Source organism: Camelus ferus, chromosome 7 (assembly GCF_009834535.1).
Source record: "Camelus ferus isolate YT-003-E chromosome 7, BCGSAC_Cfer_1.0, whole genome shotgun sequence".
NCBI classification, from domain to species: domain Eukaryota; kingdom Metazoa; phylum Chordata; class Mammalia; order Artiodactyla; family Camelidae; genus Camelus; species Camelus ferus.
In genome coordinates, this window is record NC_045702.1 from 25,051,751 (window position 1) to 25,067,452 (window position 15,702).

Genomic DNA, 15,702 nt, shown 5'->3' on the forward strand with positions numbered 1-15,702 from the left:
AAAAAAAGCATGCAATGAAATGTACAGGGTGTTATATATTGAAAAAAAATGTATCAAAATTGCTTTAAGTAACTCTGTTCCTTTAATGTGTTTTTTAACACTATTATTATTACTGCTCATTTATTACTGCTCATTATTTATTGCTACTATTTATAATTACCCACTTTTTTTTTCACCTGAGAAATTCAAGATGTAATGTGCCTTTCTGGTTTGGAGACTTTTTTTTTTCTGTGTACTATGGTGATTTTCCTGAACACTATATATATATATATATATTTAGAAATTTAGACTTTTACAGGGAAAAAAATGCTTTCTCACCCACATTAACAGTACAGTGAGATGAGTGTTGGTGAAATTATCTTCCTTGATGGGAAAAGAGAGCAGAGTTACATTAGTGAGGAATTAGAAATAAGGTCTGAATGCTAACCATAGATTACATAAAAGTAAGGTTATTTGTGCCAAGAGAAATTGACTATAAATTATAGAAGGGAATGTGTTTTGTTTATACCTAGGGCTGGGTGCATAGTAATTGTTTAGTTGACGTTTTGGGATGATTAATTTACAACACAACGAGAAACAAACCAACCAGTCCCTAGCCCTGAGGCATTTCAAAACAGATCCTTGATATCACTGTCAGAACATTTCCCATCTATACACACACACACAGCCCTTCATACATGGCTCTAATGACTTATCTCTGTGCAGGTTCCCTCATAGTTAACTCATCAATCTAGTCAGTATCAGAGCAATACTATCAACTCAATCTTTTGGTTTCCTATTGAAAGAGGTCATAAAGTCCAAGAAATACACAGAACTTTGTTTCCAAACAGTGAAGAAGTCATTGTACAACCGAGTGTGGTATTGGGGAGGAAAATACTACTCACTGTCATAAACAGGTATTTATCTTTTGAATGAGAGCAGAGAATTCCTGGACGAGAGAGGTCCGGAGCACTCCTCTGAGCCGAACCCCACGTGGGCAGTGAGACAGCTGCCTTAATACATTATCTAAGAAGCCCTAGAAAAGCCCATCTGCACCCAAAACTTGCCCTTTCACACTGGAATTCCCGCTACTGGGGTTGCTATTTCAATTTACACGCTGAAAATGGACTTCATTGGAAAGGACACTGGAGTGACCCAGAAAAGACTTGCTCAAGACACAACCCAAGTGTGGAGCCTCAAAGTCGGGGGACATCAGAACGGGCAGAGGGTCCTCATTGTGGGCAGACTCAACCCACTTCACAGTTCTGCCTTCTCCTAGACTTGGCCAGTCTATATTCCGGTTAATGTGAACAAAGGAAACAAAGAGAGTTTGGCCTTTCAAAAACTGTACCTGTAAATGGTCTTTGGTTTCTTGAAAACACTCTTGGGCTTATCTCTCCATGTTAATTGTGACAGTAAAACAATAAAAATCAAGATTTAATTTTAACTCATGTTGGTCAGTCTGGGGCAGTAAATGAAGATGATGAGCTGGAGAAATATTAATCCAGGTTGGTTATTTAACATCTGCCTTATTTTGAGGAGAACACTATTGAAGGCACCTGCTCGGGACAATGAAATTCTTCAGTTATATTCTAGTTTATCGCCGGCTTCTCCTTGTGGTTTTCAGTCTGTTGATCCTATTGCCATTGCCAATCGTCCTCTGCACCAAGGTAAGCGAACCCAGAGAATAGGCTGGTGGATTTTCTGATTTATCTAGTTGTCATTTATTGTCGCTATGTCATTGGCTCAGAGCTGAATGGATGGTGACACTTTGGGCTTGAAATCAGGATGGTTATACATTGTGTTTTGTCCATTTTTCTCCTTTTTAATGACTAATGTTGTAGATTCTCAGTATGATTAACTAGCATAATTAAATAGTATATTCAAGCAGAATTATTCTCTGCCTGGCAACCAGGTGAGAGGAAGAACAAAAAAAGCACAGCTCTTGAGATCTTGTTGTCCTGGTTATCAGTCTCCAGGGAGCATCCTGGGTTAACACAGTCCCTTCCCCTGAGATTAGGCAGCACTGTGACATTGGGGGAAAGAGCTAGAACAGCTGGTGTAGCACAGACTAATTCACTTGTCAGCTTCATGGCTTGGTGTAAGCCTTGGAACTTCTGGAAATTTAGTTTCCTCACGGGATAAGAAGACATTGAAAACACAAAGTAATTTTCTTGGTTAATCAGAAAATCTATTAAATTATTGTAGATATTCTGATTCTTTGAGATTTTATTTTGGTGTACTTGTAGGGATTTTTCTGTTTGCTTTTACCTGTGGTCAGTCTATTAAGTCCAGAACAATAAACTCAATGTATTTTTAATACTTTGGTAAAGTGATTTGTATCAGCAAATATTTAATGAACATCTTCCCTATGCCAGGCACGACAGGTGTCTCTTGGTGCTAAGAGGATGGTCACCAGAGCCAGGCTCTCTCCTTGAGTTGCCAGGATTCCACTTAGAGCTGTGTGACCTGGGCAAATTAATTATCCTCTCTGTGCTTCCATTTTCTCATATGTAAGATTGGAATAGTAGTGGGCTTGTTGTGAGGATTAAATGAATAAGCGCTCATCAAGCACTTTCTTGGAGCAGTGGCTGACACATCGTACGTGGGTTAGTGAGCATCTCCCCAAACCTGTTGACCCCACAGCTGTGTGATTCCTGCCACCTCATGACGCCTTTTCTCTGAGTAGAAAAGAACGTGTCTGATGTTCTCCAACAAGTATTAACCAAGGTTATACTAGTCTTAGGTTAAAATAGAATCACGGTAATTATAATACTCCAGCCTGCCTCAGAAGCCTTTCACTGGTATGGGAATCTCTGAAGGAAATTCACGTGAGATAATGAAAAGTCCTTTTGAACTCATGCAAAGCTGGCAGAGGGACCGACCTCTGCTGCCCACAGCTGCGGGTTACCTCCTGCAGGGGGTTGGGGGGCAACCACTCGGCTGGGCCTCTGTTGGCACTGAGGTCTCAGGGCCCTGTGGAGGGAGGGAAGAGCTCCCCTCACCCCCTTTTCATCAAACATTGTTCTGAACCCCCAAAGTCTAACAGAATTTCTAGTGAAAACAGCAGGCACACTCCAGTTGTTTATGGTTTGGTGGTTTTGTTCTTTAAATTCTGTGTGACTAATCCTCCCCTCTTCCCTCTGCCCCCCCGACCCCACCTCAGCTACTTCTTTTTTTTATTGAAGTATGGTCAGTTTGCTATGTTGTGTTAATTTCTGATGTACAGCACAGTGATTCACTTATACATATATATACATATATTCCTTGTCATATTCTTTTTCATTATAGGCTGTTACAAGATATTGAAGATAGTTCCCTCTGCTATACAGTAGGACCCTGTTGTTTGTCTATTTTATATATAGTAGTTAGTATCTGCAAATCTCGAACTCCCAATTTATCCCTCCCCACCGTCTTCTCCTCCTGATAACCGTAAGTTTGTTTTCTATGTCTGTTAATCTGTCTCTCTTTCATAAATAAGTTCATTTGTGTCATTTTTTAAGATTCCACAGATAAGTGATATCATTTGGTATTTTTCTTTCTCTTTCTAGCGTACTCCACTTTGTATGGCAATCTTCAGGTCCATCCATGTTGCTACAAATGTTTATATTTTATTCCTTTTTATGGCTGAGTAGTATTCTATTGTATATATATATCCCATAGCTTCCTTATCCAGTCATCTGTCGATGGACATTTAGGTTGCTTCCATGTCTTGGCTATTGTAAATAGTGCTGCTATGAACATTGGGGTGTATGTAACTTTTCAAATTAGTTTCCTCCAGATATATGCTCAGGAGTGGGATTGCTAGATCATAGGATAACTCTGTTTTTAGTTTTTTAAGGAATCTCTATACTGTTTTTCATAATGGCTGCACCAAACTACATTCCCATCAATAGTGTAGGAGGGTTCCCTTTTCTCCACACCCTCTCCAGCATTTATTGTTTGTGGACTGAGGACCCCTCTATGAGTCTCTGGCAGCCAGTAGATGACAAATTTGAGTCACAGACACAAGACTCTAAGCTGAACTCCTACCCTCACCCTCTTCAAAGACTCGATAATCCATCTAGTGTGTGTGATGGATTTCTTTTTCCAACTCCCCTGGTCCCACGTGTCCCCCAGACCTGGCTGAATCCTACCATGAGTACATCTTGATTCATACCGGGACCCCTGCTATATTTTAGTATTTCTGGATTAGTCTCAGCATAAGTCCTTACTTAAGGCAGAGAAACTAAGAAGTTAAAGTAGTCAAGACAAACTTTGGCCATGACTGCATATCATCAGTGATGCTCCTTTGACATATATACACTCGACACTTTGATTATCTTGCATAGTTTTCAGAGAAAGTGAGTATAAACTCTTTGAAAAGGCAAACAAGTAAATAAATTAAAAGCAACAATCTCTGTGCGTGATTCATTAACCAGAAAGTGTATTCTTGCTAAGAAAGGCAGTCGCTGATTTTTTTCCCTGAGGTGCTGTGATAAGAGTACATTAGGTCTGTGGGGAAGCCTGACATCAAAGCCTGCATTTGATGAACTGTGTTCCTCTTTCTTTTCCCTCTAATCAACTCATTTGTTAAAACTCAATAAATGTTAATGAGAGGATATTTTCCTAGTACAATAAAGTGATTTCATTTTTTGGCTACTTTAAATGCATATTTAATCATTCAATCAACTGCTAATTAAACTCAAAGAATATTATTTTAACTGTTGCTTACAATGAAAGCAGAACTTTTTTTTTTCAGAGACCATGAGCCTTTGGATGGTATAAAATTTAAGTAGAGGTTTACTTTGACAGGGCTGCAAATTAATGCATTGTAACTTTTAGGTTACCAAACTGGAGAACTCTAATAGAACAACTAAAGAATTCAACCCCCTCAAAAAGTCAATTTTGCTTTATAAAAGCACAATCAATCTATATGACATAGAACCAACAAACAATAAATTAATTGACTGATTTTTTTTTCATTTTCCTACTGATTATTGAGTTGTTTCTATAGACTGGCCTTAACTCTTACCTTAATTCCATATCAATTCAAAAATGTAGTATCAATGGTGAGAGACCCTAAGTGATTTTGCAAGGTAAAGTTCAAACAGAAGGGGAAGGGATTCATTTTGCAGAGCACGCTTCTGCTCCAGGCATTCTGCCAGCTGCTTTATCCAAATTATCTTCTTTAACTTTCATTACAAGCTAAGAAGACAAGCACATATGTTCTATCATTCTCCTTTCACACTTGAGGAAAGTGATGCTCCAAGACAGTTGACCCAACCAAAGCCACACAGATGTTACTGAAACTGGATTTGGACTCAGGTTCTGTACATAGTTACATAAAGCGTGGCTTGGTAATCATTTACCAACTCAGGCATATCTCTTTAAGATAATGCTTTAGACAGGTAAAACCAGAGAAGAGGTATATCTTAGCCATTTCCCCAATTGGTCTCATGTTACTCAGTGTCTTTAAGATAGAAAATTGCAGTGATTCTAACTACGGGGGGGTGGAACTATCAGAACCAGAGTAGCAGGCTCAGTCATTTGCTGAATGTCCCAGAGTCCCAGCTACACAAGCTGGTCTTATCAGCTTGTCAGGATGTTTTTTTCTTCCCTTCACACCTGTGCCCCAATGTTTACTATGGGTCATAGCATTAGACTGGCATCTCGATAACTTCTAGTTGGAAAGAGACCTTGGAACTATGTACTTGAATGAATGAATGTTTTCACGGAAATAATATTTTATAGCAAAGGAAGGTATGTCTCATCCCAGAAGCCCATGAGCGTAAGTCAAAAAGAAGTTCAAATTCAATCCTTATGAATTCGCTGTCATACTTGGTCAAATTATGCAGATCGGAAATGGAGACAGAAACAAGTAAATGGCTTACCCAGATGTGGCTATACAGATGCTTCCTATCAACATCTGTCTGACCCTACGGCCAGTGAGCCCATATTTGTGTCTTTATAGCTTCCACAGTGGTAGTAAGTATACTCCTAAAACACTGGTGTGATGTCACTTTCCTAAAGGAATCCTGACTTCTTACTGCCTTTCACTAAAACATCAGAAATCCTGTCTTTTTAACTGCCACACAAACATAAAGGTAGGCTCGGTCTTCCCCAATCAGTAGCTAGTGATCAGTAAAACAAGCCCGTCATGTAATTGATATTTATGTAAACGTTTGAATAACATTAACAAACTGCACCGAATGTTTCCCTTTTTGGAGCCAAATGTTCTTAAATACCGCCAGAGAAAAACCTGTTAAACCTGGTCCAGACTCTGTGCCGTATCCAGTGATGTTCTCTACGCAGCTTTGTTCTTGTATGACTACTTCTAGCAGCTTGTTCATTTTTATTCTTCTCAGAACTCTGTACTATTTTCTTACTTACTTTTCTAGTCCTTGGCTTTTCTTCATACTTATTTTGATGGGACAAAACGATAAAAAGAATGCCAGATTTGTTTGAGAAGGAGTAAGAGAAGAAAATTGAACAATAATACTTCCTGTTTGTAGCGAGCATTTCCTCCAGGTATGCCACTCCTCCATCCAGTTTATCCATTCATTATGGATCCCTTTTTTTCAGTTAAGGAGTCGGGAAAACAGCCGCACAGATATTGAGCAGCATTCCCTAGTTGATTGGTTGTAAAACCAAGACCAGATTTTGGATTTCTGTCAGATACTTCAGGATTTCTCTAGAAGATATTTTACGCTGAGAGAAACTTGAAGAGAGAAGAGAGTGGGAGCATGAGCAGAGCAGAGTGCTGGTGCGCAGGACCGACCCCGTTAGACATGGAGGAGATACGGCTGGGAGGGCCGCCTCTGTTTCTGCAGCTGTCATGTGCTGCTTCTTTCCTTCCCAACCTAGGCATCTAATGCATCGCAAATATAATATAAATTATAGTAAGGATAAGAAATGATGCATAGTGAGAGATGCAGTGCTACATCTGTACAAATGAAACATGGGAGAAATACAGTGCTTGTAAAGAAGCGTAAACTTTAGCGGGATACAGGCTCTAAGGGGAAGGGGAAAGTGGTAGGTCGGGAAGTCTGACAAAGCAAATGAAAATGAGTGGGAGACATTTTAAAATACTACAAGTGAGAGAAGAGGGAGGGGAGGAATTCCCAGAAAACACGAAGAACTTTCAAAGCAGGAAATCGAGTAATGAAACATTATTAATAGAAACAATTGGTATTGTTTTGGATGTTGGTTTAGAATACTGTAGGGATTTAAGGTAAGGGGGAGAATACTATAAATTCCAAGACAGTGAACATTTTTGATCCAAAAGAGCATCAAAATGATGGCAGGCAAGAAAAAAGAAAACATAGAAATCCGCCAACAATAATGTGGTAGGAGAGGACCAAAACCAGAAAATCCAAATGTGAGATATATTTATTTCATGAATATTTTCTGAGAACCTACAAAGGCCAAAGGGTCGTGCTAAGTGAACGGTGACATTACACAGAAGTTTAACGTTTCTGCTTTCCAGTAGCTGGTACAGTTGCTGAAAGTCAATATATACTGTGGCAAACATTCATCACAAAACAAGGCTGCTTATAAATTTATGCCAAATGATTAGAACACATCATTTGTGGTATAGATGTGTAACTAAAAGGTGGGTGCACCTCTAGGGAGTCATCACCGTCCTGCCCTCCGTTCCCCCGACCACACACGGTCCCACTTGCCCACAACCTGCTGCTCCTTCTGTTTTCTTTATCTCAGAGAATCTGCTACTCTTCACCCCACTTCCAGGCCTGAAACCTGTGCGTCATGTCAGATGCTTCAGAGATTCCTGAGCTCCCATCACTCAGTGTATGTAGCTTCACTGCCCGAATCCACCCATCTCCTGTCTGCGGCCCCATCTCCACTCCCGCTGGCCCTGCTCTCCTCGAGGCTGTCTTCACCTCTCTCTTTCATAGGCCATCATCACACTCCTTCCCCGCCAAGTCTCCTGCCCGAGCACCAAGTCAGAAATGCCAGCCTGGTCCTATTGTACCCCTGGTCAGACTTCTGCAATGGCTCCCTTTCGATGACAGGTGGAAAATATCTAAACAAAACACATATGTACTAATGGAGTTTTAGGGTTTTGTCATTTATGTGTCCTAACAGCCCTCCCCAAAGCCCCCCATACTTATCTCCCACATTCACATTTCCTGCGTTAACAGTATTTCACTGTCTGTTGCCCTTGGAATACTCATGACTATTCTTCCTCTCTGTCTGTGTCCTCTTCCTGGAATGCCCTCTCCTCCCGCCCTGTGCTCTTTGGGAAAGGCAGCTCAGGTTACGATACAGTCAGAATCATCCTCCATGCTCTCACTGCACCATCATGGAGACATCGGCCTCCACTACAGTATGTATTCCTCTTTGCTTTTATCTTTGCTTCCCCCTCTCAGCTGTAAATACCTCAAGAATATGGAATGTGTGGTTTAGCTTGTTTCCTCCTCTGGCCTAAATGCAGTGCCTGTCACACAGGAGAGAGTTGATCATTGTGCTGAATGGATGGACTAAAGACCTCTTGAGGCAGAAGGATGTAGGGACTTCAGCCAGATCTTATAGGAAAGATAGGATGCAGGAGACAGAAGATGATGAAAGGAAGGAACTTCAAATACAGTGAAGAGAGTGACTAAGAGACAGGACAAAGGGTGTGTCTCTTCCGTGGAGCTCTTCTTGACCTTTCACAATACATTTTTGTATCTTGTTTGGTAACAATAATATATGTGAATGTCGGCTATCAGCCTCCTAACAACCATTAGAAATAGGCAACATTATCCCCTTTTTACCGATGAGCAAATGGACAAAGAGGTTAAGTAATTTGCCCAAAGTCACATAGTCAATAAAGAAGGTGGGAGGATTTAAACACTGACTCCCAAGCTCATCAATGATATTGCCTCTTCAGTGGCATTTATATCAGATTTCTAATGGTTTGTGCACCGTTCTTCCTACATTTGCAATTACGAAAACACATACTGACATGAGTCTCCCACTGACTGGATTGCAGAGCAACCACGACCCTTGATGAACAAATAATGTGAACAAGAAATAAACTTTGATTGTTGTAAGCTGCTGAGGTTTAGGGAGTTTTGCCACAGCATAACCTAGGCTGTCCCGACTTGTCTGGTATATTCTGGAAAACTCCCCAAGTGATTCCGTCATGCTGTCCTCTGGGCCATGTCCTCATCTGTAAAATGAAAAAGACTCTTAAAAGTGTTTTAGATCTTATCTGTGGATTGGCTCTCCCAGATTCACTGGAGGTACTTGTTTAAAATCACAGCCTCTGGATGTGAAGTCTGGGATGCTGCACTTTTAACAGACTCCTCGTGATTATGAAGCAGTTAATCCAGGGACCGCATTTCCATCACACCCTAACGATGTAAAGTCAGGTTGGAGAACCGGATGACCTCTACAGCTGTTTCCGGTTCCACTGTGTGCATGGGGTATGAACGCAGTACATCTCCATTGCTAAATGGTGGTAGACGTTAAATGAAAAGAAAGAGTTAAAAATCCCTTGTAATTGACATAGTTGAGCCACCAGTTGCCTTTCCCTGCTATCCATTTTGGGCTAAAGACTAACAAGAAATGCTGATTATTTTTCTTTGACTTTGTAGTTGAGCTCTTTCTTATTCTCAAGATTAAGGATTAAGTCTTGAGAAATTCCTGCAGCAGTAGGGGTAGGTGTATCACGAACCAGGCAAAGCCCTTCATGGGCTCTGTCAAATAATAATAGTGTTTTTTTTGTAGCACCCAGATTTAGAAAGCATGATTTTTTCCCCTTCTTAATTGCTTGGCGTTCCTTTTAGAAAGTCAATTGCAGTGAGTGAGGCCTGGGATTGGCCCCGCTTTTCTCAAGCTGTGCTGCGAGATCGTAGCCACGTACATGCTAATTCATCAGCCAAATTACTCCCTAATATCAGTCAGTGTGTTATTAAAAAGCGGGAGGTGAAAAAACTATATTTTAAAGCCTAATTTATATTTCAATTCCATCTGGAGTTATAATTTAAAAGTGAACTAAGGTGATTTTTCAATATAATCAGCCACATTTCCCAAGATAATATATTTGGCACTCGGGACTTTGGGGGAGGGGTAGCCGTGGCTGCCTACTCAGAGTTGCATTTGCCTTTTCTGCCTCGGGGACAGTTGCCTGGCTGCACTTACTGAGGTGGTGAAGACAGGAGATGACTATAATATTGTTAAATGGGGAAGTGGGAGAGTGTCAGGTGCGGGAAACTGACCTATGCAGGTAAAAAGTTTTAGTTTCAATTCTAGCTTGTTGGCAAGAGAGATGAGAACCTCAGGAGAAATAAACATTTAGCCACTGGTATGAGGGTCAAGAGATCCACTGCCAGGCAAGAAGAAGAGAAAACAGAAAAGAAAACAAAGCAAAAGATTCCTATGCTGAAGAATTTTATGGCCAGGATGGTGATTGAGTGTTTTCTTTAGGGGTCAAGATATATGAATAAAAACAGTTGTAGAAAAGACACAGAATGAGGGGAAAAAAACCTCATCATTCAACAAATGTTACTGAGCACTTACCATATGCCAGGCACTGTTCTGGTGCTAGGAATAGGGCAGTCAATGAACAAGAGATGCTCTCATGGGTCTACTTGGATTGAACGCTACTACATACTAGCAAAGTGATTATGGATCCTTGGTTCAGCATGGAATTACAATACCTACTTTCCTCTCCTCTTATTTAGTCATAAGTCAGAAAAACAGATCTGTCTGTTTATTGGCAAATATCTTCACCTTGTAAGTAAGATTGCCTGTCTATAAAGCCTGTGATCAGCAGTCTACATAATGTTGGTGCAGTTAAGACCCCTCCACCCCACCACACTCTCCACCATAAACACAAAGCAAATAAATATTTCTGTAGACCCGAATGGGGCAGAAAAGCAAACAAGCAAACCCAAAAAGTGAGAACCTGTATGGTCTACTGTGCTCCCACATCATTCTGAGGTTAGAGTTAATGTCACTGCCACAGACTAAGGGCTGGAGAGTGGTTTTCTTGCAGCTATGAAAGCACTAAAAAAGTAGACTGACCGCTGTCTGTGGTGGCATTCACAGAAAGCAGCCCAGCCTCCCAGCCAGCTAGAAGCCTGGATTTGCATTCTTCTGGCAGGACAGGACCTCAGGCTGACAAATAAGGCACATTCTGGACTGTGAGCCAGGGACTGGCTGGAGGCAACTGTAAAACTTCTAGATGGGGAGTAATGAGTACAGAAAGAAAAGAAACCACTAAAACAAAACAACTACCACTCAGGGTGAATCTGAAAATAAAATTTAAAAATGCAATAAGACAATTAAGAAAGTCTGACAATGGAATCAACACAAAGATGAAAACAGTCCAAATAAAATGAAAATAATAGGGCAATCATCAGATGAGGAAGGGGGGAAATTTGAAAAAGATGCAAAAGATGACAAATTATTTTTAAAAGAGAAATATATCAATTACACACCAACAAATTGAATAATCTAGACCTAAATAAATTCCTAGAAACACACAGTCTATCAAGACTGAATCATAAATAAATAAGAAACCCTAACAAACCAATAATTACTGAAGAGCTTGAATCAGTAATCAAAAACATCCTAACAAAGAAAAGCTCAAGACCAGATGGCTCCACTGGTAACTTCTACCAGATGTTTTAAAAAGAATTGATGCCAATCCTTTTCAAACTCTTCGAAAATACTGGAGAGGAGGAAACACTTCCAAACTGATTTTATGAGGCCAACTTTACCTCTGCTACCAAAGCCAGGCAAAGAGACTACAATGAAAGAAATTGTCCCTAATGAACATGCACATAAAAATCCTCAACAGAACACTAGCAGACCAAATTCATTAGCGCATTAAAGGATCATACAACACGGCCACGTGGGATTTACAGCGGTGATTCAGTTATACACAAATCAGTTCATGTGATGCATCAGAATAACAGGTTTTTTTTAAATCATATGATCGTCTCAATAGATGCAGACAAATCATTTGACAAAATTCAACATTCTTTCATAATGAAAAAAAAAACTGTCAAGAAATTAGGCGACAACAATTAAGGAACAAACCTCAACATAATAAAGGATGTATATGACAAGCCCACATGTGACATCATACTCAATGTTGAAAAACTGAAAGCTTTTCCTCTAAGCTCAGGAATAAGACAAAGATGCCCATTCTCACCACTTCTATTTAATACAGTGTTGGAAGTCCTGATCAGACCGGTTAGGTAAGAAAAAGAAATAAAAGGCAACAAATTGGAAAAAGAAGAAGTAAAATGATCTTATGCGTGGAAAACTCTAAATATGCCACAAAAAACTATTAGAATTAATAAAATTCAGTAAATGTACAGGATTCAAAATCAATGTAAAAATTCAGTTGTGGAATTTATACACTAACAACTATCAGAAAAGAAAATTAAGAAAATAATTCCATTTACAGTAGCATCAAAAAGAATAAAATACTTAGGAATAAACTTAAGCAAGGAACTTCACCTTCTACACTGAAAATTACAAAACTATAAAACATTGATGAAAGAAAACAAAGCCATTTGGACCTTGGTCCAAACCTTGGACATGTCTATTTGTGGAGATAGTGACTGATTGTGGTGACAGTTATATGGGTGTATGTATATATCACATATATCCAAACTCAGCAAACTGCTTATAATATAGTATACAATTTTTTTGTATACAAGTTACACCTCATTAAAACTGTTTTTTAAAAAAGAAATACGAAACAAGAAAAAGTAAATGTAAAAAATGACTAGTTAGAAATCCAGGAAATGAAAAAGATAATCTCTGAAATTAAAAAAGAAAAAAAGCAACTCAATTAGAATTTTAAAAACTCAAGATAAAATAAACTATAATCTTTAAAGTGAGTACACCTGAAGACATAATTATGTGGACTAAGAATACTAGGAATTCACCTAAAAAATCAGGCAGAATAGTAAGTAAATATGTTTTAAGTTAAAGAATAATTTGAGGAAGGAATTCAGAATTCCCAAAATGCATGCAAGAGGTATTCCTGAAAGAGACAGAATAGAAAAGAGATTATATTCAAAGTAATAATGGCTAATTTTTTCAGAATTAAAAAAGACATCAATCCTCAGGCAGAATATACATTTCTAAGTACAAAATAATTTAATATTAGCCCACGTTCAGACACATCATAAATGGAACTTCAGACCATCGAAAATAAGGAGAAAATGTTAAAGCTACTAAACAGTAGAGAGGAAAAAACTTTCTACAATAGGATGATAATTAGATTCATTTCTCATTCTCAACAATAATGAAGATATTTAATAAAGATACACAAAACTCCTGCAGAGAAAATTACAAGATATTATAGAAGGAATTTAATGAACACCTAAATGAATAGAGAGATTAATAGATAGAAATATTTTAAGGCTATTTCTTACTCTATAAATTCTGTGTAATTTGAATACAAATCTAAAAATCAAAGAGAAAAATGAAAGCTTAAAACGATCAAGGCAAGTTTGAGAAACTGTAAGATAAGGGACTTTAGATAGAGATTATAAAACTTATTGAAAAGCTATAGTAGTTATGAGTTTAATAATTCTACAAGAATTGATTTTTGAAAGCTGTGGTGAGGGTAGGAGTTGAGGGACAAAATTAAAAAGTCCATAAACACATGTGCCTACATTTGTAGAAATTTGGCATAGGAAATAGGTACCAACATGAATTTGTGGGCAAAAGATGGACCATCCAATAAAAAAAAAAACAAAAACCCAGACCATTTTGGTTATCCATTTAGAAAAAGAGTTATCAGATTCCTACACAAATAAATTTAGGACCTACACTTGAAAAACAAAATTTAAAGCTTTAGGAAAAACATGGGACTACAATATAATATAGAGAGAATTTTTCATACAAGACAGTAAAAACATAAAACGTAATAGAAAGGATTTAAAATAACTGCATTAAAATTGAAATCCTCTTATCAACCAGAAATACAATAAAACAAATTTCATAGATGAGCCAGAGACTAAGAAAAATACTTGCAAAAATATACTTATAAAGAAATATTATCAAGAATCTAAAAATAACTCCACAAATGCATGAAGAAAAAGTAAACAACTGAACAGAAAGATAGAAAGAGACTATAAACAAGGTAATTTGCAGGAAAGAAACAATTATGTTCAATAGCCATGAAAAAATACTTCAGTGGTATTCAAGCAAATGCAAATTAAATTAAGAACTTTCCACAGCATCAGATTGTCAAATACGTAAATTAGTCCAATATACCAATGGTTGGTGAAACTGAACTTTCTCACATTGCTGGTGCTAATATAAACTGATACAACCATCTTGCATAGCATCTGGCAATTCCCAGTAAAGTTCAAATGCATCCCTTCCACCCAGAAATATTGATACTACTTTTATACAATATCTTAGAAAATCTCTTTCCTATATTCACATGGAACTAGGTACAAGGATGGTCATAGTCTTATGATAATGAAGAATTGGGGAAAGAGCCCTAAAGAGCCATCAGTAGAAAAAAGCACAAATGAATTGTAATATATTTATAAAAAGAAATGCTATAGTCACTTAAAATTAAATAACAATAGGTCTACATGTATCAACATGAATGCATTTGAAATACATAAAATATTGAGTGAAAAAGCAAGTTGAAAAATCACATACACAGAAAGTCTTATTTATTCTTAAAATTGCATGTTTATTAATGTATTAATGTCTACATATAGTAAAATCACAAAAGCATGGATAGAAAGGATGCAGACCACACTCTAAACAATGGTTGACTTCTATGATTTCCAAGGAGAAAGAAATGGAGTGGTCTATATAAATCTTGCATGTTTTATTTATTTTTTAAAAAGTCAAGCAAATGTGGCAAAATGTCAACATTTTTAAAATGTGAACACAAGTGCAGTTACTATTATAATTTTTCCATGTGTTCTTAATATTTCACAATTTTAAAAACATTTTTAAAAGATATTCTGCTAGAAGAGTTATACTTAAATTTTTTTTTTTAATCAGGAAACAAATTTCTCGTCCCTATTGGTAATAAGTCTGCAAGGAATCGCTTCATCTCTCTGGTAGTTTGAGAGAAGCATCTTTTAATAGGAAAGGTGGAGATGGCCCTAAAAGAGCCAGAAAGGCATAGTGTACACACAGAGCAGGAAAGCATGGTTACTTAACATTCCACCTCATACTACCTGACAGAATTTACAGCATCTGTTTCTGCACAGCTGCCCCTGTCTGGATGGATGTGGTTTGTTTGCTGAACTTCTCCATGTAACTTTTGGAAGTGGTAGGGGGTGTATAGATTTTTAAAAAGAAAAAATTTTGAGGAAGTCCTCTGGACTTTCCCCTCTTTGTTTCATATAGAGTTTTGAGAAGGAATCATGACTTAAAGAGTATTTTTATAAGATCAGTCAGTCATAATTTTGAATCATTTTTTTCTTCCTATATTTTCCTTCACAATAAACAAAATAAAAGTGGACGTTATTTGTGTTGCTCTCATTCAGTTCAGAATTTTATGATACTGAAATGCTTTGCTTTATCTAGAACAGAATTTGATTCAACATTACTTGTTATGGCTGTAGGATTAATTTTATGAAAGGCATCAGATTGTAGTCGTGACTTGCACTAGACTTGAGAGAGCTTGAGAAAGGAAAATGATTCACCCACAGTCTAACTTATTTGACAATTGGCCTTCTTTTATTGTTGTTGTATTATTGGTTGTCGGTGGTAGTATTAGTGGTGGTTGTG

General features: G+C 37.9%; 1 protein-coding gene across 1 annotated transcript in view; it reads left to right on the top strand.

Moving 5' to 3' along the window:
• Positions 1-1,504: 1,504 nt before the first annotated feature.
• Positions 1,505-15,702, top strand: part of SLC13A1 (solute carrier family 13 member 1) — a 76,775-nt gene continuing 62,577 nt past the window's right edge. Inside the window, 1 exon segment of the mRNA XM_014558527.2 lies at positions 1,505-1,649. Within this exon segment, the coding sequence (XP_014414013.1) occupies positions 1,551-1,649 (99 nt within the window). The 5' untranslated portion in view covers positions 1,505-1,550.